Here is a 26494-nt window from a genome sequence, read left to right as displayed (position 1 = left end):
ATCTGCTCTCTCTTTTGTTCTCTCCCTACGTCTCTATCTGTCTCTCTGCCTCTCTTTCGCATGCATTCATATAGTTAAAAATGTTCTGTTATTGCCTGTTCTTATGTTGAATGACTGATAAACTCATTCTTTTGTTAACCCAAGAAAATCCTGGTTAAATTGACTCCTTTAAAAACTATAAATGAACTTGGTCTTGAAGAAAGGTATCCACAAGGAAAGACATCCTTTGTAAATTAATGTTCTTGCAACCATGAAAGGGGTGGATGAATGAAGAAAAGAAGCCAGTTCATCTCTCTTCACAATGGACCTTAATGATTTGGGGTATCCTCTCTGGACCTGCAATAACTTGAGGAACTCCTCCTGAGGTGTGGTCATATTAGGCAATTGAAACTAGTCCAAGGGATTACTTCAGTATATAATACAGGGTCTGTACCTCTTGCATAATTAAGTTAATCTCTAGCCCGAAAGAGCTCATAATCACTATTGACAATATACCATGAATCAGCATTCAACCACACAAACTGTTAACCGCAGTAACCAAGTCTATTATTGGGGCAAACAAAAACTCCCCAATATGTAACTCCCTGATAATCCCTGGATCTCCCAACCCATTCCATTAAAATGATTTATCTCTGCAAACATAATCCGGTCCCGTTGTTATTTTATTATCTGTAACTAGTCTGTGAGTGTATTTTTCCAATTATACTTAAACTGGGAATTAATCTTGCAGCCGCCATATGTACTACTTCAAAGGCTCAGTACCACCACTATATGAGAGAACTAGACAGCATTCTCAATTAAGAGCTGAAAATGTGTTGCTGGTTAAAGCACAGCAGGTCAGGCAGCATCCAAGGAACAGGAAATTCGACGTTTCGGGCCGGAGCCCTTCATCAGAAGCATTCTCAATTAAGTCTACCTATATCAATATGTCAATTACGTGCTTATTAATTTTTCTAGTACATACTGACATACTTGTAGTCACTACTCGGCTAGAGAACGAAGATGCTGTGTTCTGGTGAAAGATCACTAGAATGGAAACGTTAGCTTTGCTTTCTGTCCACAGATGCTGCCAGATCTGTTGAGTTTTTCCAGCAATTTCTGTTTTTTGTTTCAGATCATCTGCAGCTGCAGTTCTTTGTCTTATTTTTGTTTTATATTGTGTTGCTACGCAGCAATCATATACTAAGCTCATAGCTGGACAGACTTTGCAATCTGGAAGCTCTCTTGAAATTTGTGTTTGTGCATCAAAAATTATCAGGATGATCTTGTGAAACTGGAGGCATTGAGAGAAGTGGGAAAGGAATTGCTTAAACTAGCACAGAGGGTTTCACACTGCTATACCTTCATGTAGGTATTGGCAGTGCACTAGAGCATAAAGACGTAAATAAATATAATGTAGACAATAAATACTGACTTAGCCAATGATCACCCTTTTCTCATGAACAAATGTTGCTATACTGGTTTGAACCTGATGAATAGAATAAACATTAGTCACTGACCAGGTAATTGTCTTCTTCTCTTGTAATGGAGGAAAAACAGTTTCTGGAACCTGAAGTAGTTAGAATAAATATAAACAAAAGAGGCCCTGCTTCCTTTTATACCTTAACTGCCTAACTCACAGAACTCTACTGTAAGTCACATTCAGTTGTTAACTCACACTATATTCCTAGTTTTCTATGTTCCAAACACAAAAAGCCTATCTGTCTCCATTATGGAGGAACCATCTTCAGCAGCTTAATTATTTAAGTGTCCCAGCTGCTCTTCCAGTGGACAGTTCACTAAAATCCTAGTTAAAGATGGGAACTTTAGAATTTAAAATATTGTTTTCAGTTAAATGATAATTAATCTGAATACAATCAAATCTAGATTTGTTCAAAAAGAAGAAAACATTTTGCCCACCAATTGTCAGAACTTGTACAGTGTCCACCGGTAAGCTCAGAGCCTTCTGTGACCGGTTGTCCAGCAGGGAATGGAATGCATTGTCAGCTACCAGAATGACATTTTAGTTCAATTTGTTATGTTTTCATCAAGCTTTTAAATGGCTGACCATTTAATTATTTGAATATTTTATTTGATTAGAATCCTAGACTCCCAACTGTGCGAAGGAAGGCCATTCAGCCAATCAAGTATATACTGACCCTCCAAAGAGCAGCCACCCAGGCTTACTCAACACCCTATCCCTGTAACACTGCATTTACTATGGCTGATCCACCTAGACTACACATCGTTGGATGTTACGGGCAATTTTGAGCATGGCCAGTCCACCTAACCTGCATATCTTTTGATTGTGGAAGAAAATTGGAACACCCTGAGTAAATGTATACACATAAGGGGTGAATGTGCAAACTTCACATGAAAGTTGTTCAAGGGTGGAATCTAACCTGGTGCTGTGAAACAGCAGTGTCAACTGAGCCACATGCTGCCCCGAGTATATTCACGTTACTCTAGTCTAAAGAGATAAGAAGGGTGATATATTAATTTAATTAGGTTAATTGTTAGTTTGCTCAAAGGGATGTGAACCTTCATTTTCTGTGGCTGTAATAAGTCAGTATTCTAGGTTTGTCCAGAATATGTGAGTTCATAACCCCTTTTTTCAGAATCTAAGGGGTCTCTCCTTACTTGACTGTTTTGAGTATAGCTCCAACAACACTCAAGCTTGACAACAGGACAAAGCAGCCTGCTGAATTGGCACGATATTCACAAACATCCACTCCCATCACTACCAATTCTCAGTAGCAGCAGTCTGGACTATTTACATGATGAACTGCAGAAATTCATCAACATTCTTTAGACAGTACCTTTTTAAGCACATTACCTTACACCATCATCATCTGTGGAAATATGACCTTGGTTTGATAAGCTTCCTTTGAAGTCTTCATTTCTGGTAGTGTAATGCAAAGAAGTCCCTTTCGAAAGGATTGTTTACCTTTCATTGATTTCTCAAAGATTTCTGAAAAGAATATAAACCAAGCGTTCTAGGATACTGATCATTGGCTAGGGAGAAGGCAGACATTCATTTTGATGCATTCTGTAAGGAAATCCAGGGTTATGTAAAAGTTTGGCTTTTAGTTTCTTGTTTTACCCACTGACTGACATATAGAATAACAGCCTGCTGTGTAACTCTGTGGGCAACTGATTAGAATGTTGCTGATTTTCTTAGTGGAAGTCTGAAATGATTATGAAACATGACCACACCTAACTTTATGATCTTGACAGGAACTCTGCCAAGTTCAGATGCACAGGATTTTACCTGTAGATTGTTAATGTTTAAGTAGTGCTTGGTGAGTTCAAAAAAGAAAGAACCGATGGGATCTAAGACAGGCTGGTAGCACATGGGATCCAAATTTGCCTGTAAGGCAGAATGGTTAAGGGAAGTTTCTGTGACTGGAAGTCTGTTATCAGTAAGTTTTGTAGAGTTTGGTGATAGGGCCTTTGCTGTTTGTGATGTACATTAATTGCTTGGACTTAAATGTAGTGAGTATGATCAAAAAAATTGTGGATGACATGAAAATTCATAGCGTGGTGAATAGTGAAGAAGGTCGTGAAGTGTGGAATTCTTCACTGTCAAGGCTGTCAAGGCTGGGTTGTTGAGTGTAATTAAGAATAAGATTGACAGATTTTTTTTAATCACTAAATTAATTAAGGGTTATAGAATGGCATTTGGCACACAAGAACAGCTCCATTACCAATGGTCTGACAGAAAGAGCAGACCAAGCATTGAAGGCAGGCATAAAGAAACAGCCTACAGTGTCACTCGGTATCAAACTGTTCCGGTATCTGTTCAATCACAGGACCATTCCTCATGCAACTATGGGGATAACTCTAGCAGAGTTGCTGATGGGGAGAAGAGTCTGCACTTAAACCTGATACTCCCAGACCTGGGGGGGTGGGGGGGTAAGGGTGAAACAGCAGCAGTAATGCCAAGGTCATCTATGTTCTATGCTCCCTCTAAGTTAGAGAGACAGTTCAGTGGATGAAGTTTGGTCATGGAACCATAGAAATGGTCCTGCATGGATATGAGGGAGGTTGCATCAGGTCAGCTTCTGTGACATACAAAGTTGTGCTAGGTGAGAGGTGGTAGGTTTGATCATGCAGCATTGCCCTTTGATGAGAAGGGCACTGCTTGTCACTGGCCATGCGGGTGGTTCTTTTCTTCCTGGTGGTGGAATATAAATAAAGATTCATGCACATTGTTCATCACTGTGTCCTAACACACACACGGATGGACACACACACACACACACACACACAAAACATGGGTGCCTGGGGGAAAAACATAAGCACTACCGCTGCTAGGCAGTAGTGTGCAGATTACAAAAAGAACAACAAAGAATAAAAACAGGGTAGATATCTGGTACGTGGCCACTGCCATTCAATGCCTTAAAACGGCAGTGCTTGGACCCGACATTGAACTGGTTGGAGAATGCTCAGGTGTGTGGTAGAATCCCGTCTGTGCATACTCCTGCCCAGACAGAATTTCACATTGGCCCCAAAGTCTTGTACTTCGCACAAGTTCCAGTGCCCCACACCCTGAGCGGCCTCCAGAGTTTTAGTTTTATCTCCCTCAAGGGTGTTGGTTGACACTGTGCTCCTTCTCCAGGGACACCCAGGCCCAGATGTAGCCGTGGAAGAGGGACAGGCAATTGGCCCTAACAATCCCTCCATGGCCCGCTACCTGGACCTGTTTATGGCCAGTTTGGCCAGGCCCAGTAGCAGATTCATGAGGCTGTCCTCTGACCTGCCCTCCCCTCCATCATACCAGATGCGACATGGCCTTGCGGGTGTTGGGTGGCACGGTGGCACAGTAGTTAGCACTGCTGCTTCACAGCGCCAGAGACCCAGGTTCAATTACCGCCTCAGGCAACTGTCTGTGTGGAGTTTGCACATTCTCCCATGTCTGTGTGGGTTTCCTCCGGGTGCTCCAGTTTCCTCCCACCATCCAAAAATGTGCAGGTTAGGTGAATTGGTTATGCTAAATTGCCCGTAGTGTTAGGTGTAGGGGAAAGGGTCTGGGTGGGTTGCGCTTCGGCGGGTCGGTGTGGACTTGTTGGGCCAAAGGGCCTGTTTCCACACTGTAACTAATCTAATCTAATCATGCCCAGATATGGAGCGTGGGGCTGAAGTGCATGAAAAGCGGAGGAGAAGGCAGGCCACCACCTCTTCTCCCTTATCCACCACCAGACATGCCTTTGTGTGCCCATTTGCCACCACGTGATGGGGATCCCCAATACAGGCTCTCTACATGGGAGTCCTCCCCTTTTCTCTTGGGGATCTGGAGTGGAGGGTACTGCACGCAGGTTGCGGTGGTTCACTGACTCCCAGCCCAACTGCTTGTTCTGTGTTACTGTGTAGACATGGAATGTCTGTGTTTGTACTCCCATTCTGGTTTCCTTAAGACCTTATATGCTTTTTGTTGCACTTCAGCCCCACACTCCTGATCTTTAGGCATCCGGTGTGGAGGGGGGAGTGTAGGTCAGATGATCTCCTCATGGGTCTGTTCCTGGACCTGGTAGGCTGACCATAAACAGGTCAGATTGCCTGCCCTTCTTCCACAGTAACATTTGCGCCCTGGTGTCCCTGGAGAAGGAGCATGTGGTGTGCAGCAACACCCTCGAGATTTTCAGGGAGAGGTGGGCGCTGTGGGATGTGGAGTGTTTCCCCCCCCCCAAGATTCTATTTTGATTTAATTCTTGCCCACCTCTTGACTTTTTTGTTTGATCACTTAGGCATTGCCCTTTGTTGAGAAGGGCAGTGCTTGTTGCTTGTTTATTTTCTTCCTGGTGGTGGATTATGGATAAGATTTTCTGCACTAGTTTCTTCACTGTTTTCTGCACCTGCACATACATAACATGGATGCTGGGGAAAAATAAGCACTACCGCTGTTAGGCGGTAGTGTGGGGGTTAGAAAAAAGAAATAAAAAATATATAAACAGGGGATTAAGAACACTATCACTTCTGGGATGGACTCTGAGCTGGTTGGCCAAAGCCAGTTTACTGTGCACATGTAAATTAAGGGTGACTTGGTAATTGGATATTGGTCTCTGTGCAGTTATTTCAGTGGTGAACCTGTAGAAGACTGTGGAGACCAAGTGCTTAAAAATGTGTTGCTGGAAAAGCGCAGCATGTCAGGCAGCATCAAAGGAACAGGAGAATTGATGTTTCAGGCAAAAGCCCTTCTTCAGGGAAACCAAGTCACTGAATATATTTCAGAAAGAAATAGATTTCTGGAAGCTAAAGGTGATGAGGGTTATGGGGACAGAGTGGGAGTATGGCACTCAGACAAGCAGACATTATTATGTTGAAAGGCTTGCTGAGCAGTTTTGATGAGCTAAATAGCCTACGCCTGTGCATTTTTTTCTGTTTCTTTGGCTACAAGAGCAGGCCACAGCTAAATGTTCTGTGGTGAGTAACTTTTGTTCTGATTAATGTAATGTTCTCTTTAAAGTATTGGTTGTTGTACAGTTTTTTTTTATCAAGTTCCTCGAGTAATGTAACATTTCAGCTGACAAAGAATATTTGTCTGAACATCTTGAATGAATGAGGGGAAATAGACAAATGTTTCCGCAGTGATGATCTTTGACTTTTATCCTTTTTTCTCAGCATTAGACATCTGTGCCTCTGTTTGGCATCTCCTCTAAATACAGTACCACAATTAAAACCACTAATACAATGGGCAGAATTTATGTATCCATACCAATGCCAACTGTCCTACAATCATTTAATGCTCTAGTTGTATGCAGCATTTTCACTCCTCGTTTGGGAGGAAATTCCAATTAGGTTAGCTATGTAGTCTCACGAACACCACAGAGAACCATGCCCACTGCTGGGACTACAGGTCATTGCTGGATTCTCAGTTTCAAATCACAGAATGGAGTTAAGTCTGGGGCCTGATCCTGGGGAGGAGAGGCACAGGGGATGTTGTGAGAAGAGTCATGATGGAAGGGCAGGCAGGGAGAAAGCACTTAAGGATATGGGTAGATCCTGAAGAGGAGAGAGATGCATAATCCTGAAAGGGGACTGTAATGGGGACAGCCTCCATCACATTCCCCTCCAGGGCCACCATCAGATAACCTGAACTTGCATCCGTTCATTAAGTGAGCCTTTGTTAGTCAATAATTGGCCACTTAAGGGCAGCAATTGATGTTAAAGATGGGGAGGTTGCTCTAAATCTCACCCTTCTTTGTGGCATTGTAGACAGATCAGGGGCAAGTTGGAAGATTATCTAGGCAATTCTACATATACTGCTCTTCCTCCTCTGATCCTATGTGTGGAGTCAACTTACCATTATGCTACCATTATTTAAATGATCTAGCCATTTATGTTATACTTTGAATGAAATGTATTGTTTTTATGACCTGAAGCCACATTCCCTAGTACTAATACATGCTGTAATTTTGATACTAATAGTAAGTAACCAAGTATATGTTTGGAATCTGAGCACATATGGTGTGTCAAAGTTATTTAAGAGCTCTTGTCAGTTAACAGAATGACAGCGGGATCCATTGTACTGATAAACTGCTCATCAATCACTACAACTGTCTCTAATATACAAGACATGAATCTTTCATGTTGGATAAGAACAATATAAAAGAATCTGCTTTCTGACACTTGATTTAACTCTTTAGCTCATTGAAACACTTTTTTCATAACATACTTATGTTTCCAAGGATTCTTCATGTTTGTTTCTATTGCAGTGTCAGGATTTCCTTCACATTTCAAATTTGCTGATACAATGCAAAAACATTCTTCAAAAAAAAGACAGAAATGGCTAGAGAAACTTCAGCACTCTTTTGAAGAAGGATTGCTAGACTCAAAATGTTAACACTGTTTTCTCTTCACAGGTGGTTGCCAAACCTGCTGAGTTTCTCCAGCAATTTCAGTTTTTCAGCATCTGCCATTAGAATCATAGAATTGATACAGTGCAGATAGAGGCCACTTGACCCAATGAATCTGCACAGATCTTCTGTGGAGCATCCACTCTATCCATGTAACGCCACATTTACCACAGCTAATCCACCTTCTCTGCTCATTCCTGGATACTGTGGGGCAATTTATTATAGGCAATCCACCTCAACTGCACATCTTTGACTGTGGGAGGAAACAGGAGGAAACCCACAGAGGGCCAGGGAGAATATGCTAATTCCACACACAGTCACCCAATGCTGGAATTGAACCCAGATCCCTGGCACTGAGAGGTAGCAGTGCTGTCCACTGTATCATCCAAAACATTTTCTGCCTTGTGCACTTAATCTTTTCCTTTTGGGGTATACTTCCTGATTCTTAAAATAATGATTTCTCTCATATTGCTGGCAGTGATCATATTGCTGACCCTAAGAAAGGGTCACCAACTAATCCCTGAGTAAGTGTAAACAGAGAGGAAGGAAAATAGAGTGGAATCTGATGGAGGAAGGAAGTGTGGGACTTGCCACTCCCTTTAGGAGAGGAAAGGGAGTCAGAAATATGTCACATTGGGTATCTGCTGCCTCTTTGCCTTGCTCCATGATTTACAGTACTTAACCAGTTCTGTAGGCAAATGCCAGCAGCAGACACAGCCAACAATATGCCTAGAAATTAGATGAGCATTGGTGGTTGTTCTTCTTAGCAAAGAGATCCCATGTAGTTGTCATTAAGCTTCATTCCAGTGAACTGATCAACATGGAAAATCTTCAGGTGCCAGATGGCAAAAGTTGAAGTTTGATTCTATTTATTTGACCTTTCCAAACAACAATTGAGCCTGAAACCTTTATGAATGTTGTTTTCCTAACAGGACCAGAAGACCCCAAGGTTCAGTGGTTAGTCCATCAGGTAACCAGGCCTGGTGTTGCATCTGTATTCCTGTTCATTTCCTGGTAGAATTTCGTATAACAGGAAAAGCACAGGAAAGCACAACCTGCTCCTTGGATGCTCTCTGACCTGCTGTGCTTTTCCAGCATCACACTCTCGACTTCGGCCATAACCATCCAAGTTCACCAAATGTTTGCCGTTATGAGGCTGAATAGGAAAGAATGAAATTCAGGGTCATAAACTGTAAGAAATGCAAAACTACTGGTTTGAATTAAGACAACCCTTGAACTATAGCTAACAGTAGTAGAATATAAATAGTTCTGAGGTGATTTCATCTGAAGCTGTGGTAACATTGCATATTTATGGATGCGCTAGAATTGGAAAGGAATTAATTGAAAGGCCTAGAGCTTTTGATATTGGTATTATCTGGGTGTGTCACACAGCACAAACTGGCTGAGCAATATTACAATACTTGTGGTTTGAGTTGATTTGCCAATTACCTACAGGCAGTGAGGAATTTTACCCCAAAGTACAATAGTTCAGAATATCAGAAGAATGTAATTTTCACTCTTTGATGGGTTGTCACTCATCAATAGGATCCACTGAGAAAATTGCCCTGTGAAGAATCAGTCTAAGGAGAAATGTTTCTTTGGAGAGAGAACGGCATCATCTTACCTTTCCCGAAGTGTCCACACATACTTCTCATTATAACTTCAGAATGATATCATTATTATTAAGGAAACTGTAATTCACTTCCTCTCAAATGTGCCAGAAAGAAACTCAAGACTGAGGAGCTGCCTTCTTTAAAGGATGGATTCTTGCTTTCAAGAAGTAAGAATAATGACTTGAAAAATCTCTTAGCATAATATTTCTGAGCAATATTTTATGCCTATATTAGCACAATTTATTGCACATAAATAACTATTTGTTTTTATACAAACATGTGTCTGCCTATAAACTATTTTGCCTGTATTAACTTGCAAGCCAATTACTATTTTTGCCATTATCTGTTTAAAAATGTGATTGAAGGCAGTTACCTTCATTCCTGATGTAATATTTAGCTGGTTTAATTTCCATTAAAATTGCAGCCTAATTTTGCTGGTTATCTTTTCAAGTCCTATAGACTTTGATATAAAAAACTTATATAATGAGATTACATCATTACATAGGTTCAGCAATATTTATAAAAATAAATGATTGCATAATGTTTCAATGCAGCCACCCTTCTGGTGGCATTCTGACAAATAATTTGAAATTTAGGTAGTCTATCTTCTTATACTTATGTAGGGACTTACTGTTCATTTTTTCAACTTCATTCTTTTTTAAAATTTTAGGTTAATGGTGGATTATACAAATATTCACTTCCACCCCAGAGAAACACAGGATATTAGTAGGATATTAGCATGCAATTTCTTGATACCTAGTCTTAGGAGTTATGTTACTGGTTAACAGTCTAGAAGCTGAGGTATGATTTAAAATCCCACCAAAACAACTTAGGAATTTAAATTAAATTCATTAAATCAAAGTGGAATTAAAGGTTGGTATTAGTAAATAGTGAAACTACCAGTTTGCTGTAAAAACTCACCTTTTCTTTAGAGAAGGAAATCTGCCAACCTTGTCTGGTCTGGCCTATGACGACATGTCATTTAGGGCGAGAAGTAAGTTGTATATGACTCTTGATTACTACAATGTGACTGACTTCTAACTGTCCTCTGAAGTAGTCTAATAAAGCATTGAGTTGCATTCAAAATTTTGGTTACCACCACCTTCTTAAGACAAATTAGAGATGGGTAACAAATTATGCCCTTACTTGTGATACCACTTTCTCTTTGATGATTTATAAATGTCTCAGCTGGTGAAGTACTGGGCTGTATGCATACATTTTTACAGAACTGCCTTTGAGGTCTGTTGGAAGAGTATTTTGCTTCTTGTGAATGTGGCACTCTGAGCTTTTGGGGTAATTTAATTGAATCCAACAGAACAGGTGTGATACTATGGGCAGAATAGGAGAATTAGGCACGAGTAACCCAAAGCAGATTACTGGAGATGAAACAAACCATTCTTAGTTAGGTTTGGGATCTGAAAAACTCACTCACTGGTTGACGATGTAATTTAGACTGATTAATGAATTACTTGGCACCGATTATCGAAGAACTCACCAAAATTTGCTTCGGGATTTAGTCCGTGACCGGGGTCATAGCGTAAGGATTTAGGGGCTAAGACTGAGATGAGGAGAAATTTCTTCACCCAGAGAGTTTCAAGCCAATGGAATTTCCTAGCAATGCGAACTTTTAAGAATAAACCTTGCGGAAACACCAGACCTTGTTACGTTTTGCCATTATGATATTTGTGTTGTTTCAGTACCTGTCTAATGTGACAAACTGTTGCATCATATACATTTAGTTCTCTCAACAACAACAAAAACTGAAGTTGGTATACCAGAGTCCTAGAGATGTACAGCACGGAAACTGACTCTTTGATCCAACTCTTCCATGCTGCCCAGATAGTCTAAATAAGTGTAGTCCTATTTGGCAGTATTTTGCCTCTAATCACTTCCTATTCATATTCCCACCCAGGTGACTTTTAAGTAATGTGATTGTACCAGCCTTCATCACTTCCACTGCCAGCTTATTCCATATACCCTCTGTACTAGTTTACATTTAACTAGAGTCATAGAGATGTACAGCATGGAAATAGACCCTTCGGTCCAACCCGTCCATGCCGACCAGATATCCCAACCCAATCTAGTCCCACCTGCCAGCACCCAGCCCATATCCCTCCAAACCCTTCCTATTCATATACCCATCCAAATGCCTCTTAAATGTTGCAATTGTACCAGCCTCCACCACTTCCTCTGGCAGCTTATTCCATACACGTACCACCCTCTGCGTGAAAAAGTTGCCCCTTAGGTCTCTTTTATATCTTTCCCCTCTCACCCTAAGCCTATGCCCTCTAGTTCTGGACTCCCCGACCCCAGGGAAAAGACTTTCTCTATTTATCCTATCCATGTCCCTCATAATTTTGTAAACCTCTATAAAGTCACTCCTCAGCCTCCGACGCTCCAGGGAAAACAGCCCCAGCCTGTTCAGCCTCTCCCTGTAGCTCAGATCCTCCAACCCTGGCAACATCCTTGTAAATCTTTTCTGAACCCTTTCAAGTTTCGCAACATCTTTCTGATAGGAAGGAGACCAGAATAGCACACAGTATTCCAACAGTGGCCTAACCAATGTCCTGTACAGCCGCAACATGATTTCCCAATTCCTGTACTCAATACTGTGACCAATAAAGGCAATCATACCAAACACCGCCTTCAATATCCTATCTACCTGCGACTCCACTTTCAAGGAGCTATGAACCTGCACTCCAAGGTCTCTTTGTTCAGCAACACTCCCTAGGACCTTACCATTAAGTGTATAAGTCCTGCTAAGATTTGCTTTCCCAAAATGCAGCACCTCGCATTTATCTGAATTAAACTCCATCTGCCACTTCTCAGCCCATTGGCCCATCTGGTCCAGATCCTGTTGTAATCTGAGATAACCCTCTTCGCTGTCCACTACACCTCCAATTTTAGTGTCATCTGCAACTTACTAACTGTACCTCTTATGCTCACATCCAAATCATTTATGTAAATGACAAAAAGTAGAGGGCCCAACACCGATCCTTGTGGCACCCCACTGGTCACAGGCCTCCAGTCTGAAAAACAACCCTTCACCACCACCCTCTGTCTTCTACCTTTGAACCATTTCTGTATTCAAATGGCAAGTTCTCCCTGTATTCGATGAGATCTAACCTTGCTAATCAGTCTCCCATGGGGAATCTTGTCGAACGCCTTACTGAAGTCCATATAGATCACATCTACTGCTCTGCCCTCATCAATCTTCTTTGTTACTTCTTCAAAAAACTTAATCAAGTTTGTGAGACATGATTTCCCGTGCACAAAGCTTTGTTGACTATCCTGAATCAGTCCTTGCCTTTGCAAATACATGTACATCCTGTCCCTCAGGATTCCCTCCAACAACTTGCCCACCACTGTGGTTTCATTTGGGTTTACTGTCTTCCCTATGGAGTCTGTTGCGGATGATTGAGAGAAAAGATGGCTTCAGTGATCATCTCCGATTGGAATGTCAGCATTGTACGCATTGCCCAGTCCATCATGTGAACCAGCTTTCTATCCATTGACTTCATCTATAGTTCCTGCTATATCAGGAAAGCAACCAAAATAATCAAAGACCCCTACCACCCATATAGACTCTTCCATCCTCTTTGGACATAAATATAAAAGTTTGAATACACATATGACCAGACTGAAGAACACCTTCTTCTTTGCTGTCATCAGACTTTTGAATGTACCTCTTAAATATTAATTTTGATCTCTCTCTGTACCTTCTTGACAGCTGTCACATTGTATCCTGTACTCTGTACTGTACAAGTGCTGCAGGGTTACAGAACAATTTGCCCGTAAAGCACATAAGACAACACTTTTTGTTGTACCTCAATATTTGTGACAGTAATAACTCAAATATGAAAACTCACCATTGTCAGTGTGGGCGGCACGGTGGCACAGTGGTTAGCACTGCTGCCTTACAGCGCCAGGGACCTGGGTTCAATTCCCGCCTCAGGCGACTGACTGTGTGGAGTTTGCACGTTCTCCCCGTGTCTGCGTGGGTTTTCTCCGGGTGCTCCGGTTTCCTCCCACAGTCAGGTGAATTAGCCATGCTAAATTGCCCGTAATGTAGGGTATGGGTAGGTTGCGTTTTGGTGGGTCAGTGTGGACTTGTTGGGCCGAAGGGCCTGTTTCCACACTGTAAGTAATCTAATCTAATATAATACTCTGTGATCTTAGCAAACATTTATGAACCATTTATTCTGGATGGCAACACAATTGAACCTGATCTAAACTTGACACTCCTACACACTTACATATGCTAACTTACTGGTTTGCATTTCACAATCAGGAATCAGGGACTTGGTTGGTAGTTTTTTTTTCAGGTATATTGACCCTAACTGTAGTACTCCTATTATTAATTCAGACAAAGAGGGATTTAACACTCAACTGATTTTCTGTATGTAAGACTCATAGTGTATTGTGTAAAGTATTAATGTGATCCAGGACAACACTTAGAACCCTGTGTCCAAGATTAATGATTCAGGTCTCATTTAAGGCTTGATCATGCTATCTAGCCTGCCATTTCACTGCATTATTGATGGGTGAGTACATTGTCAGAAGTGCTGTTAATTGAAAACATTGTTAACCTGAATTACCTGTGGTGTTTCAGGTGGATGTGAAATGACTTATGGTGATATAAAAGGAAGAACAATGCAACCTATCAACATTTTTCTTCAACACACACCAAAATAACCATATTGACCTCTCATACATTTCCTACATGCCATACATCTCTCACAACTTGTGAAAGGTTTTTGTCACATTTACCCAGCTTGTTGTCCTTTCTGGAAAGGCCAGCATCTTCTGCTCATTGCTTGTTAGCCTGAAAAGATGATAATGGGCTGCCTTTTCAAACAGCTGCAGATCCATTTGATCGTGGTGAGAAATGTTACACAATTGAATGGTTTACTAGAGCACTCAAAAGCCAGTTAGGATTTAACCACACCAGTATGGGACCAGAGTTAGTAACGATAGTTGGTTTCTTTCATTCAGAATGTCACTAAACCAGCTGCATTTTCAAAGCAACTATTTATTTCTTGGGTTTAAAAGCAGTACTAAAATTGAAACTTCAGACTGCAATCATGGGATTTCAACTAACATTCTCTGGATTATTAGACAAAAGCTCACGGATGACTAGTACGATAACACCACTATCATATAACGTCATCATCAGATAAATGTTGAATTTTTTTAAGAAACAGGACAGAGTGATAGTTACATCCAAAATATTTCAGCACAGTAGGCACTATATTTACTTAATATGAAATGAAATTGATTTTAAGTCTCTAATGTAGTTGAGTAGTTGTCAATTTCCCTTCATTATTGAAGATATGCACTTCTATATTCAAGGCCATCCATTGTGTATTGTGCTGTGACTGGGCAGCCTGATTGCAGGCCTACATAGCTTTCCACAGTGCAAGCAAGGAAGAATTGACTAATTTTTGTTAGCAATACCCTATCTTTCTAATCTGGCTTTTATCATTAGCTGCCTACGTCCATTGTTGTTCAAAGGAAACATGTATCATGCACACAAGACTGAAATGTATAAATATGTAAATATTCTGTGTAGTGGTGAACTGAAATTTAGGAATACTGAGCATGGAAGATGAAGTTTAAAAATTGACTGGTATTGCCAGTACATTTTGTTCAAAAAGTCAGCTACTTTTGACCAGTAGCTGCAGGAGTAATTAAACATCGGGCGATGCAGCTATTTGAATTACTACTTATGCTGGATTGTTATGTTTCTTCCAGACTGCCAGTCAACCTTAGCTTTACAGATTATGACTAAACGATGCCATGGGAAGAGAAGCTGCAATGTATATGCAAGTTCCTATGAGTTTGGTGATCCCTGTTATCCAGGCATCCGCAAATTCCTCAATGTCATCTACACTTGTGGTAAGATAGTGGAATTCATTCTCTCAACTTGTCATCATCCAGAGGCTCATTATATAACTTTTGTAAATATAATTTAAAAGATGACATAGGGTAATCTCCTGGACTAATTTTGATCATCTGGGAGGATTGAAAATTTTTACATCATTGAGCTTTTGTGTCTCCAAGACCTTGCATGCAGTAGGTATGAGAGTAAGGTTTGGGGAAGGGAATAATTATTTAATCCATGATGCTGTGCTATCATTGGTGCAAAGTGAGCTTAATAGAACAATCTATTGTTTTTGTCTAGGAGAAAGTGAGGACTGCTGATACTGGAGATCAGAGTCGAGAGTGTGGTGCTGGAAAAGCACAGCAGACCAGGCAGCATCTCAGGAGCAGGAGAATCAATGTTTCAGGCATCAACCCTTCGTCAGAACCTTTCTTCTGTTCCTCAGGTGCTGCCTGACGTGCTGTGCTTTTCCAGCACCACACGCTCAACTGCTATTTTCGTCTGTCAGGAACAATATGTGACATAATGGGTTTTATATTGTTAACTATTTTTGCACTTAGACAGGCATGTTGGCGTGGATGTTACTTCTGTCTGACATTACCACATGACGTGAATCTGAATATACTTTGGTAACTTACTTGTATAGTTACAATTATCGCCAACTATTTTAGAAAGACTACTCTTAAGGTTGGAAATATCTCTGTTGTACTGTGGGAAGTATCTAAGTTTCATTTGAAGTTATTGCTTCAGGAAGAGACAGTGCAAGGATAAAATTAATGCAAAACTTTTTAAAAAGAAATATTGACTTTTATGGTGGATTGAATTCTTATTCTCAGATGATTTAATTTTCAAGCTCAGCTATCCAGTACTATCCTAAGTTGCAAAGCGTGTATCTCAATATCTGTAACTCTCTTATATAGAGAAACAAAATATGCTTCACCATTTCTGTGTTTAAACAAATTACTATGCAATATGATTTTGGTAGGGTTGGTTCATTATTTGACTTGAGCTTTACATGATCATCTCATGCTGTTTGTACATCGACTGTCAGTGGTATTTAGTTATCCAAATGTAATGTTCTAGGTGTGAAATTGTGATGATGGATAAGTTGAAATTAATTTAAGAATAACTTTGTGTGCCTTTGTAATTTTAATGTTGGAATAAAGTGCGGCAAAATACAAACTTCCTTTAATGTTCAGTTTAATGTAAGAGGAAAGGATGCTAAGCTAATACAGTCCAAATGTGGAGCTAAATCCGAATCTGATATGGGAAAAGAGTCATGGAGATTTTAATACAGCATAGAAAAGGCCTTTTTGCCCACTTTTGCTCACCTGGCATTTTAAGCACTCATCCAGATGCTTTTTAAATGTGTGAGAGTACCTGCCTCCTTCATCCTGTCAGGCAGCACAATCTGTACTTCTATCCCATTTTTGGTTGAGAAAAATAATTAATAGATCTACTCTTAAACCACTTGCTTTCTTATCTTAAACTTATGTTGTCTAGTCTTAAATGCTCCATTCATGCGGAAAAAAATCTCACGATCTATTCTGTCTATGCTCATGATTTTGTATATCTCCATCAGATCCCTCTCAGCTTGTTCTGCTCCAAGGAACAAATCAGAACCAGTCAAAATAAACATCTGGTTAAATGATCATCCCCCAGTTCTAATGGAGGTTGATACTGGTGCAGCCATTTTAGTGATCATATAATCAGTCTTTAATAAAATGCACTCTGAACTTCAATGCTTAAGTTTGTGTTTGACCTCGGCCAGACTGAGAATGTATACTGGGGAAGCTTTACAAATTAAGGATACAACTTTGGTTCTTGTGAGAAACAGCTGGTTCAGTTATCACTGATTTGTAGTAAAAGACTGGAGCCTATGCTTGATGGTTTGAAATTGGTTGAGAAAGGTTCATCTATATTGGCTCAACATTTTTCAACTAGAAAATAACTGCCTAAGTGAAGTCCTAATTAAATGCACGGAAGTTTTTCAGGAAGGTCTATGGACTATCAGAGGAGCCAAGGCCACCTTGTATGTTGACGAGAAACCAATTCAATGATTCTGCAAGGCCCATACAATGCCATTTACAAAAGTGAATGCAGAAATCATAAGGCTGGAAAGCGAAGGAATCCTGAAACTGGTCCAGCACCAGTCAGACTGATTGTGAAGCTTGACGGATCGGTTCCCCTTTGTGGGGATTTTAAACAAACAGTAAACTTCTTTTCAAAGCTGAATAAATACCCAATCTCCCACATAGAGGATTTATATGCAAAGCTGACAGGGGGTTGTCCTTCATGAAGCAGGACATGAGCCATGCATACTTGCAATTGCAGTTAGGTGAGGATACTCAGAAATATGCCACAATTAATATGCATCAAGATTTGTACCAATATACATTACAGTAATCATTTGGGGTATTGTCAGCCTGTGCAATTTTTCAGCAGATGATAGAGAACATTTTACAAGGTCTATCCTAGGTCACCTTTTATCTAGATGATGTACAAATAGAGAAGACCAACAAGAAACTTGGACACAGTTCTTGACATTTCTCCCAAGCTGTCATATGCCTCAGAAGGGAATGTGTGTGTTCCAGGCATCGTAAGTGATCTACTTGTTCTACAGAGTTGGCAAGACCAGGTTACACACTTTGGAAGATAAAGTGAGGACGATCAATGATGCCCTGGCTACCAGAGCTTATGTCTTGTCTTGGGTTGGTGAATTATTACAGAAAGTTCATTCATAACCTGGCCTCCATCTGAACATCAAGTATTAAAGTCGGGTCAGCCTTAAAAAAGGTCCCTTAACCAAGCCATAGCTTTCAGGGAAATTAAGAAACACCTATCATTCTCTAAGGTGGCACACTAAATCCAAAGTGAGATCTGGTTTTGACAAGTGATGCCTCCTCATACAGTACTGGAGTATTATTAGCTCATAGGTGGCCCAGTGGAGAGGAACACTCAATAGTGCATGCATCCAGAACTTTGACTAATGCAGAGCATAAATATGGCCAGATAGAAAAGGAAGGTTTGGCAGTCATAATTGGAGTCAGGAAGTTCCACCAATACCTTTATGGGTATAAATTTGTGATAATAACATACCACAAATTCTCCTTTAAGAGGACAAGGCATTGCTGCCAATGGCTTCAGGCTGAATTCAGCAGCAGACTGTAATACTAAGTGCATATAATTATAAGTTAGACGACTGTCCGGGAGGCCAAGTAGCAAATGCAAATGCATTGAGCTGCTGCTGGCAGGTACACCATCAGTGGTACTGTCACAAGAAGAGATCACAACAATGGGTTTAAATTTATGGACATACTTCCAGTCATAACTGACAATATCAGACTTTGGACGCAGAAAGATTCGGTCCAAGAAAACTTGAAATAGCTGGTGGTGATGGGGGAGACCGAAGGGCTGTCATTACCAGAATTGAAGCCTTTGCGGATCCAGAGAGACAAAATCACTGTAGAGGATGGCAGTGAATTGTCCTGAGCAAAGGTTACCAGCAGATAACTCCTCCAGTGTCATTCAAGGGTTTCCAGAATGAAGATGTTGGTGCAAAGTTAAATCTGTTGGCCAGGATTGGATGCAGACATAGCTGCATTGGTAGGGCCATGTCCAGAATGCCAACAAGGACAGAAGTTAATGTTAGTAGCTCCTTGACATTCACGGGAATGGTTGGATAAACCCTGGATTCAGTTACACATCGACTATGCAGGTCCTATTAATGGGCTTAATTTTTTTGTCACTCAAAGTGACTGGACATGCATAGAATTCATTCGTCAAACACAGGGGTGACGATAGAAAAACTGTGTGCATCTTTTGCAATATGCCCACACCTGAAAATGTTGGTCCCAGAAGTATTTCCTAAAATCGAATGGTATTCAACATATAAGAACACCTTATATGACCTTGCAACTCCCTGCCATCCAGCATCCAATAGTCTGACAGAAAGAACTGTCCAAACCTTGAAGGCAGGCTTAAGGTAACAGCTTCACTAGATAGCAAACTGTCCCAGTTCCTATTTGATTGAAAGACCACCCCTCATGCAACTACTGGAATATCTCCACCAGAGTTGGGGAGAAGACTCCACACCAGGCTAAATCTAATCATCTCGGACTTGGGGTTGGTGGAGGGTTGGGGGGGGAGGAGAGTGTGAAAGAGCATCAGGAATTTCAATGCTGAATACAAGACTCTGCTAAGCGAGAGAAATAATTTAAGGGGATGAAGTTTGGTGTAGGAACTATGGTAATCGCCCCGCATCTGTAAGAGGCCTGATCGACACAAGGTCAGGTTGAGTTAATATAAAGTTTGGGTAGGTGTGACGGTCCTGAACAAGTGCATGGACTGAATGAAAGCTGCAAATGGTAGGGGACCAAAATGTACCTGGCCCCCGATAGCCTTTCTGACTGTTTTGGAGCCAATGGGTTCTTCCTCTCTGTCAGGCATCAATGATACCTTGAAATCTGAGATGAACATGGTAGATGTCACTGCTTCGAAGAAGAGAATGAATTTCTTCCAAGATGCCTCAGGTGCAAGAGGCAGCTACAATGTGTTACACACCGCCCGTATCAGAGGAGAGTTGGAAGAACCTGACCCAGCACTAACACCCCAGCAGGAGCCACAAAATTAAGAACCGGCCAATGTCCTTGGACTCTGGGAGGGATGTAGTGATTGTAAAGAGGTCAGCCAGGAGGACCTCAAAATGAGTTCCCTGATTGGACCAGATTAGAACAGGAGAGTCAGACATCCTGTTCACTCTCAGAGTTGGCTCAGAGGGAGCTGGATCAGTGCCAAGGACTCTCCATGTGTAAATAAAGGGTAACTTGGTGACAGGATACTGGCCTCTGGAGTTATTTCAGTTTCCACTTACTATTTGCTTTTGTAATGCTTAAAAAAAGACATGAGGTTAGAACCACAGCTGGAATGAAGAACTACGGGAAAGCATCAATAGAGGATGCTGGAACCTGAACAGAAAACAACAAATGCTGTAGATCACAGTGGGTCAGGCAGCATCCATGGAGAGAAAGCAAGCTAAGTTGAGATGACTTCTTCAGAGCTAACGTGAAGAGTAGATGGGACAGCATTTATGCAATTGTGGGAGTGGGGGTTTGGAGTGCGGGGGGAGAAAGGCTGTTGATAATCCAGATTAAGTGATCAGAATGTGAGAATGGCACATTTCAAGTCCATGTGCAGGCATGACCACAACCTTCCATAGCTGGTCATTTTAACATAATTTGTCCTTGGCATGCAACAATGCTCAGCAAATCCTTCAAACTGTGAACCCACTCTTCCCTTCCTTTTAGCTTTGCTTAGTACATTCTCTGGCACCTTTTCTCCCCTTCCCGCAACCCAGTAGGATTGTATGTTCTTTCCAGTCTGGCAGTTAGACACACCATTGTTCTGTCACTTTCACATTCTGACCTGTAGTCTGAATTATTAACATCCCTTCTCTCCCAGCATTCAAACCATCTCCCTCCCACTATTGCATAAATGCTGCCCCCTCCACACTTCACATTAGCTCCGGTGAAGAGTATCTAGATTTGAAATGTTCACTTGCTTTCTCTCTATGGATGCAGCCTAACGAACTGTGATCTCCAGCACTTTTTGTTTTCAGAAAGAATCAACATGTTGCCTCCCTATTTTAGAGACCATCAATTTATACTGAATTACAATAATTATAATACTTCATGTTTGTGAATGATTCAAGTTAGGCTTCAAGTTAGCATGTGTACTCTCCCATCCCTTCCAGAACTGCTTTCAGAGGCTTGTTCAGTTTTTCAGTCCATTTTGATTGCTACACAGCTGACTGGCTGTCAGCATCAGACAAAGCTGTGCATTGAAGAGTTTATGATCCGCTCTCTAATTTAGTTATCTTTAGTTAATAATTTGCAGCTCTTCATGATCCACTATTATTTACCTAGTGTGACAAGTCATATATTCGCTTGACTATCAATTAATAGTGTCATTCATAGATTAAAAATTTTAAAGGAAAAGGCAAGAATCATACTCTTAACATTTCTCATGTTTGTATGCAAAAACACATAAAAATGTATTGTTTTCTCAACCACCGACAATGTTGGTTTATAGAACTATAACTTGAGTATGGAATCAATCAGAATTCAGAGTTGTAAACATGAATATTCAGAAAGATTCTATTATCTTGATGATTGTCTGAATGCACTTGGAGCTGAAAGCAAAAATCTGACTGACATTGATTAATTGATTATTCATGTGTAACTTGACTCTTAGCATCAATTTGCCATTCTTGATCTGTCTTATTTTGTGGCACCAAGTACAGTAGGAAATTGGCCGAGAACTGTTGTGTTGATTGATCTCGATTCATTTCAGTAACTAAAGGAACTGCTTATTAATATGGTGTTTGGTAATATCTAAGCAGAGCCACATTGGTTGCTTGGAATTGTGAAGTATATCTGATATGGGAGATATTCCTTTGACTTCTATGATTTACCAACATAAACCTCATTCCTATTTCAGTGAAAAATATGTCATTGTGTACACACTGTTTTCTGGGCACTCAATCCATAACGTTTCCTTTCATGAAAACGTGTCTCAATCATTATAAATCCATGAAGTAATATTGTTGTCTGATGATGGTCAAATCCTTAGATTGGTGGTAGACTGAATATATTGGGTTTGATGCATGGTCTGCTATGCGTACCACCTCTCTGCTCCATCTGCAGCTACCAGAGACCTGTTTAGCTCCTGGCTGTAACCCAATGTGGGGTTCCCAATGTGTAATATTATAAAATATTCATAGTGCATAATTTATCAGTGTCAACATTAGACTAATTTTAGAAACTGTAAATTTTGGTCAGATGAATGCAAAATTTGTCATATCTCTTTAGATTCCTTCCGTGGAACAAATACCTGGGAAGCTCAATTTTCTGAATATTGGATTATCCAAAGAAGATCTCGAGGTCCTAATAGAAATATTACATGAAAGAACTGTTTCAACCCTGATCACATCTATTTTTTACACTGATTAAAAATGATCCCTGCCAAGAACAGTCCTGGACATAGAAGAGAGCCCAGGCACCATCTCCAAATGATATTCCACCCGCCCTCTCTCCCTCTCCCCACACTTTCCCTGGAGTTCTATTCAGGGGTGAACCTTAAACCCCCTTTCCCCAGATATTCTCTCTAATATTGTCGCCTACAGGCAGAGGTGAAACTTGTCAAAGAGTTGTGTTTGTGTGTTGAGGGGACAGGCTGGGGCAGTGTTGGATGGGGTTTTGGGGGCGGGCAGGATGTGGTGTTGGATGGGGTTTTGGTGGGGGGGGCGGCAGTATTGGATGGGGTTGGGGTTGGGTATGGGGCAGACATGGTTTGGGGGATGGGCGGGGGGCGCGGGGGGCAGGGCCTCACGCATAGTGTGCTGAAGTCTCCTGAACAGGGAGCAAACTAAATAGAAAACTCCCGAGCCCCAGAGGAAAGGCATTGAATCGATTAACCGAATAATCAATTATCCAAACGAAATAATGCCTTGTTCAGATAATCGAGGTTCCTTTGTACTCCAGTTTCTAGTTCCAAGAAAGTAAGTTAAAACTAATGGTTGTATGATCAAGGTGTCTTATTGTCCTCACTGTTGTGCTGCTGCTATTTCATTCACCAGCAGAGGGAGTTCCACAAGTTTCTGGATAAGTTAGTTTGCATATGAAGTAGTTTAGAGTTTGCTATAATTGTGTTCTAAGAGTGCAGGGAGCAATCTTTAGGTTCCAGGGACCTTCAGTACCAATGTGGCAAAGTCTCGGGAAAGTCTTTTGATAGTAAGAGGTGGCAGTGGAGTTTATTCTTTGATTCTATTTTCAAGGCAATCCTCATCCGAAGTGCCTTTTAACAGAACATTGAGCTGTTACTGGCCAGATATGCCCAAAGATATCATGATAGAATTGCTGCGATGCGCATTTATCAAATTAAGATCTCCTTCCTGAAGAGGCAAAAAGCAGAAGAAATGGGTGTCAAGCCATCCAGGTGTATTGGACTTGCTGGCTAGAGGGAGGTGGCTTTTGGGATCACTTTCAGTTGTATAGGAACATTAAATCACAGAAAGGTTTGCTGGGCAGAATAAGCCATTTGTCCAACATGACGATGTCATCCAAAAATGAGCTATCCAGTATAACCCCACCTTCTACCTCGTGTTACATAGTTTGTAGCAATACAGGTGTCGATCCAATGCTTTATCAAATATGCAGAGGGTTTCTGGCTCTACCAACTTTTCAGACGGTGAGTTTTAGATCTTTTTGGGTCGGTAGATTCTAGCTGAAACCTAGCCTCCTTTAATTCCTTCTACCAAGAACAATCCTGGTCGCTTTTCTATAGGAAGGATTTTGTTAAACTTGAGAGGGTGCAGAAAAGATGTATAAGAATCTTTCTGGGACTTAGAGGGTTTGAGCTATTGGGAGAAGCTGAACAGGCTGGAGTGCTTTTTTTCCCTGGAGTATTGGAGGCTGAGACGTGTCCCAACAGAGATTAATAAAATGATGAGATGCATGGATAGGATAAATAGCCAAGGTCTTTTTCCTGCTTTGGGGGAATCCATAACATAGCTTTAAGGTAGAGGGGAAAGATCTAAAAAGAAACCTGCGGGGTAACTTTTTTCCATGCAGAGAAAGGTAGGTGTCTGTAGCAAGCTGTCAGAGGAAGTGGTGGTGAGAAAAATTACAACATTTAACAGGCATCTGGATCGGTATAAGAAAGGAAGGGTTTAGAGGGATATGGGCCAAATGCTGACAAATGGGACAAGCTCAAATTGGGATGTCTGGTTGGTGTGGATAAGTTCAACCATAGGATCCATTTCCATGCTGTATGAATCTATAAGTCTACTTACTCTTTCAATGGGCCCTGGTTATTGATTCTTAAATAATGGAAACAAGTCATTTCAATTCTCTCCACTTAAGCTCCTCAAGTTTATGCACCTCATTTAAATCTCCCATCAGCCTACTCAATTCCTCAAACAAACACCACCTGTTGTGACTAGCTTTGATTTGGAAGAAGTATGATGTGCAGCAGATCAGAGACTGAGAATTCTGTGGTGAAGAACTCATCTCCTATCTTCCCGGTACCCCTCCTCCATCTACAAGGCCCAAGTCACATGTGTGATTAAATACTCCCCACTTGCCTGAATGAATGCAGCTTGAACAGCACTCAAGAAACTTGATACCATGCAGAACAAAACAACTTGCTTGATTAACACTATGTCCACCACCTACAATGTACAGTTTCTTCAGCACAATGGTTGCAGTATGTATTATTTACAAGATGCACTGTAACAATTTACCAAGACCTCTTTAGCAGAACTTTCTAAACTCACAACATCTACCACCTAAAAAGATAAAGGCAGCCTACAGAAACAAACAATGCCACCTGCAAGTTTCTTGCCAAGTTTCATACTATCCTGACTTGAAAATATATAATTATTTCTTCACTGTTGTTAAGTTAAAAATCTGTAACTCTTCCTAACAGGTCCGTGGGTGTCCTTATCCCTAAAGGGATACCTTCCTATAGTCTGCAGATTTCCTTGTCACTATCCCATCAATTACATGACAAATTTTCATGTCCTTTACAAATCTCTTAATCATGCCTCCTACACGTAGATTATTGATATGTATCATGAACAGCAATACACTGCACAGAACCACACTGGAAGCAGTCTTGCCAGGTCTTACCCTCTTTACCTCTTCTTTTTGTCCATCTTTAACCTTCTTTAGGAGGCCTGGAGAGGTATGACTTACGGAATATCAATCAAATGATTCTGAACATGTAGATGACTACATGGTAGTCAAAAGATGTAAGGCTGGGGTGAAACACTGGCACTATGTAAGGATGCTCATTTGTATGTCTTGGTCAATAAAACTGTGGGAGAACTGAGTTGCAAAGTCAGAAATCAGAAAATTCTTCAAAACTCAGAAACTTCAAGAGTTTACATAAAATTAAGTGACTGAGTTGCCACATATGTTTTATTGGGTTTAGCTTTTTAAATGTGTTATACTACCATGAAACCAAATTTTAAGAAATAAAATCTTCAATGATTTTCTTTTTTGTTGCGTACAACGGTAAACTGAAGATGAGTTTGTAATTTACAGTGCTCCAAGGGTGCTACTGGAGATTTGGCAAACCGATAGCATAATGTGGCAAATGTGTTTCCTCAAGGATTTCAAAGGAATACAGGGAAAATTTTGGTTAGATTTTAGTGCAATTGTAAAAAGGAATGGTGAAGTTTAATGGACTTAATAATCATAGGAAACTTTACCCTGAGGTGCTGCGGTGTCTCGTGTTGCTGAAAGTAAGTGCATAGAGATGTTTAATTCCTAACTCTGATGAGATGATGATAGTCCATGACATGCCTAGCAGGGGCACTGAGGCATCTGTTTCAGAATTGTATGACATTATTCATTATCACTGAAGTACATTGTGTCTTGTTTGATTTGTAAGGAAAGTAAAAAGTGTCAGAGAACGTCCCATAAGATCAGAATTAGCTTGTTGAGAGCATTCAATAGTGTAGTGAAAAGAGATTAGTTGCAGGGAATAGGTTTCCTGAGTTGATACCAATGCAAGATCTTATATTTAGCTAATTAATTTAACAAATAGTGCATTTGCACTAAGAATAAGCGATAGTTTACTTAAGCGAAAAGAGTTGAGAGTGTGTTGCTGCAGGTCAGACAGCATTCGAGGAACAGGCGAATCGATGTTTCGGGCATAATCCCTTCATCAAGAATGTGACTGGTGGGCTAGGGCTGAGAGATAAATTGGGTGGGGTGGGGTTGGGGTTGGTGGTAAGGTAGCTGACGAAAGTGATCGGTGGATGAAGATGAGGGAGAAGGTGCTAGGTCAGATGGGGGAGTAACGGACAGGTCTGGAGGGCGGTGCCGAGTTGGAGGCTTGGGATTGGAATAGGTGGGAGGGAGGGGAAATGAGGAAATTGGTGAAATCCACATGAATCTCATGTAGTTGCAGGATCCCAAGGCGGAAGATGAGGCGTTCTTCCTCCAGGCGTCGGGTGGTTAGGGTTTGGAGGAAGCCCAGGACCTGCATGTCCTTGGTGGAGTGGAAGGGGAGTTGAAGTGATCGGCCACAGGGCAGTGGGGTTGTTTGGTGCATGTATCCCAAAGATATTCTCTGAAACGATCCCCAAGTAGGCA

At 41.0% G+C, this 26494-nt stretch overlaps 1 protein-coding gene across 7 annotated transcripts in view; it reads left to right on the top strand.

Moving 5' to 3' along the window:
* Positions 1-26494, top strand: part of LOC132806371 (protein eva-1 homolog A-like) — a 399357-nt gene that overhangs the window by 268989 nt on the left and 103874 nt on the right. For 6 of the 7 annotated variants that reach the window (XM_060821240.1, XM_060821237.1, XM_060821243.1 and 3 more), the window contains one exon: positions 15203-15346. The exons of the other annotated variant lie outside the window; for it this stretch is intronic. In XM_060821240.1, the coding sequence (XP_060677223.1) occupies positions 15203-15346 (144 nt within the window). The remainder of the gene's footprint in view (positions 1-15202; positions 15347-26494) is intronic. 7 annotated transcript variants of the gene reach the window in all.

This window comes from Hemiscyllium ocellatum, chromosome 3 (genome assembly GCF_020745735.1).
Source record: "Hemiscyllium ocellatum isolate sHemOce1 chromosome 3, sHemOce1.pat.X.cur, whole genome shotgun sequence".
In the NCBI taxonomy this organism is placed as follows: domain Eukaryota; kingdom Metazoa; phylum Chordata; class Chondrichthyes; order Orectolobiformes; family Hemiscylliidae; genus Hemiscyllium; species Hemiscyllium ocellatum.
Note: the sequence above shows the minus strand (reverse complement) of the source record. Positions and strands in the feature narration are given on the sequence as shown.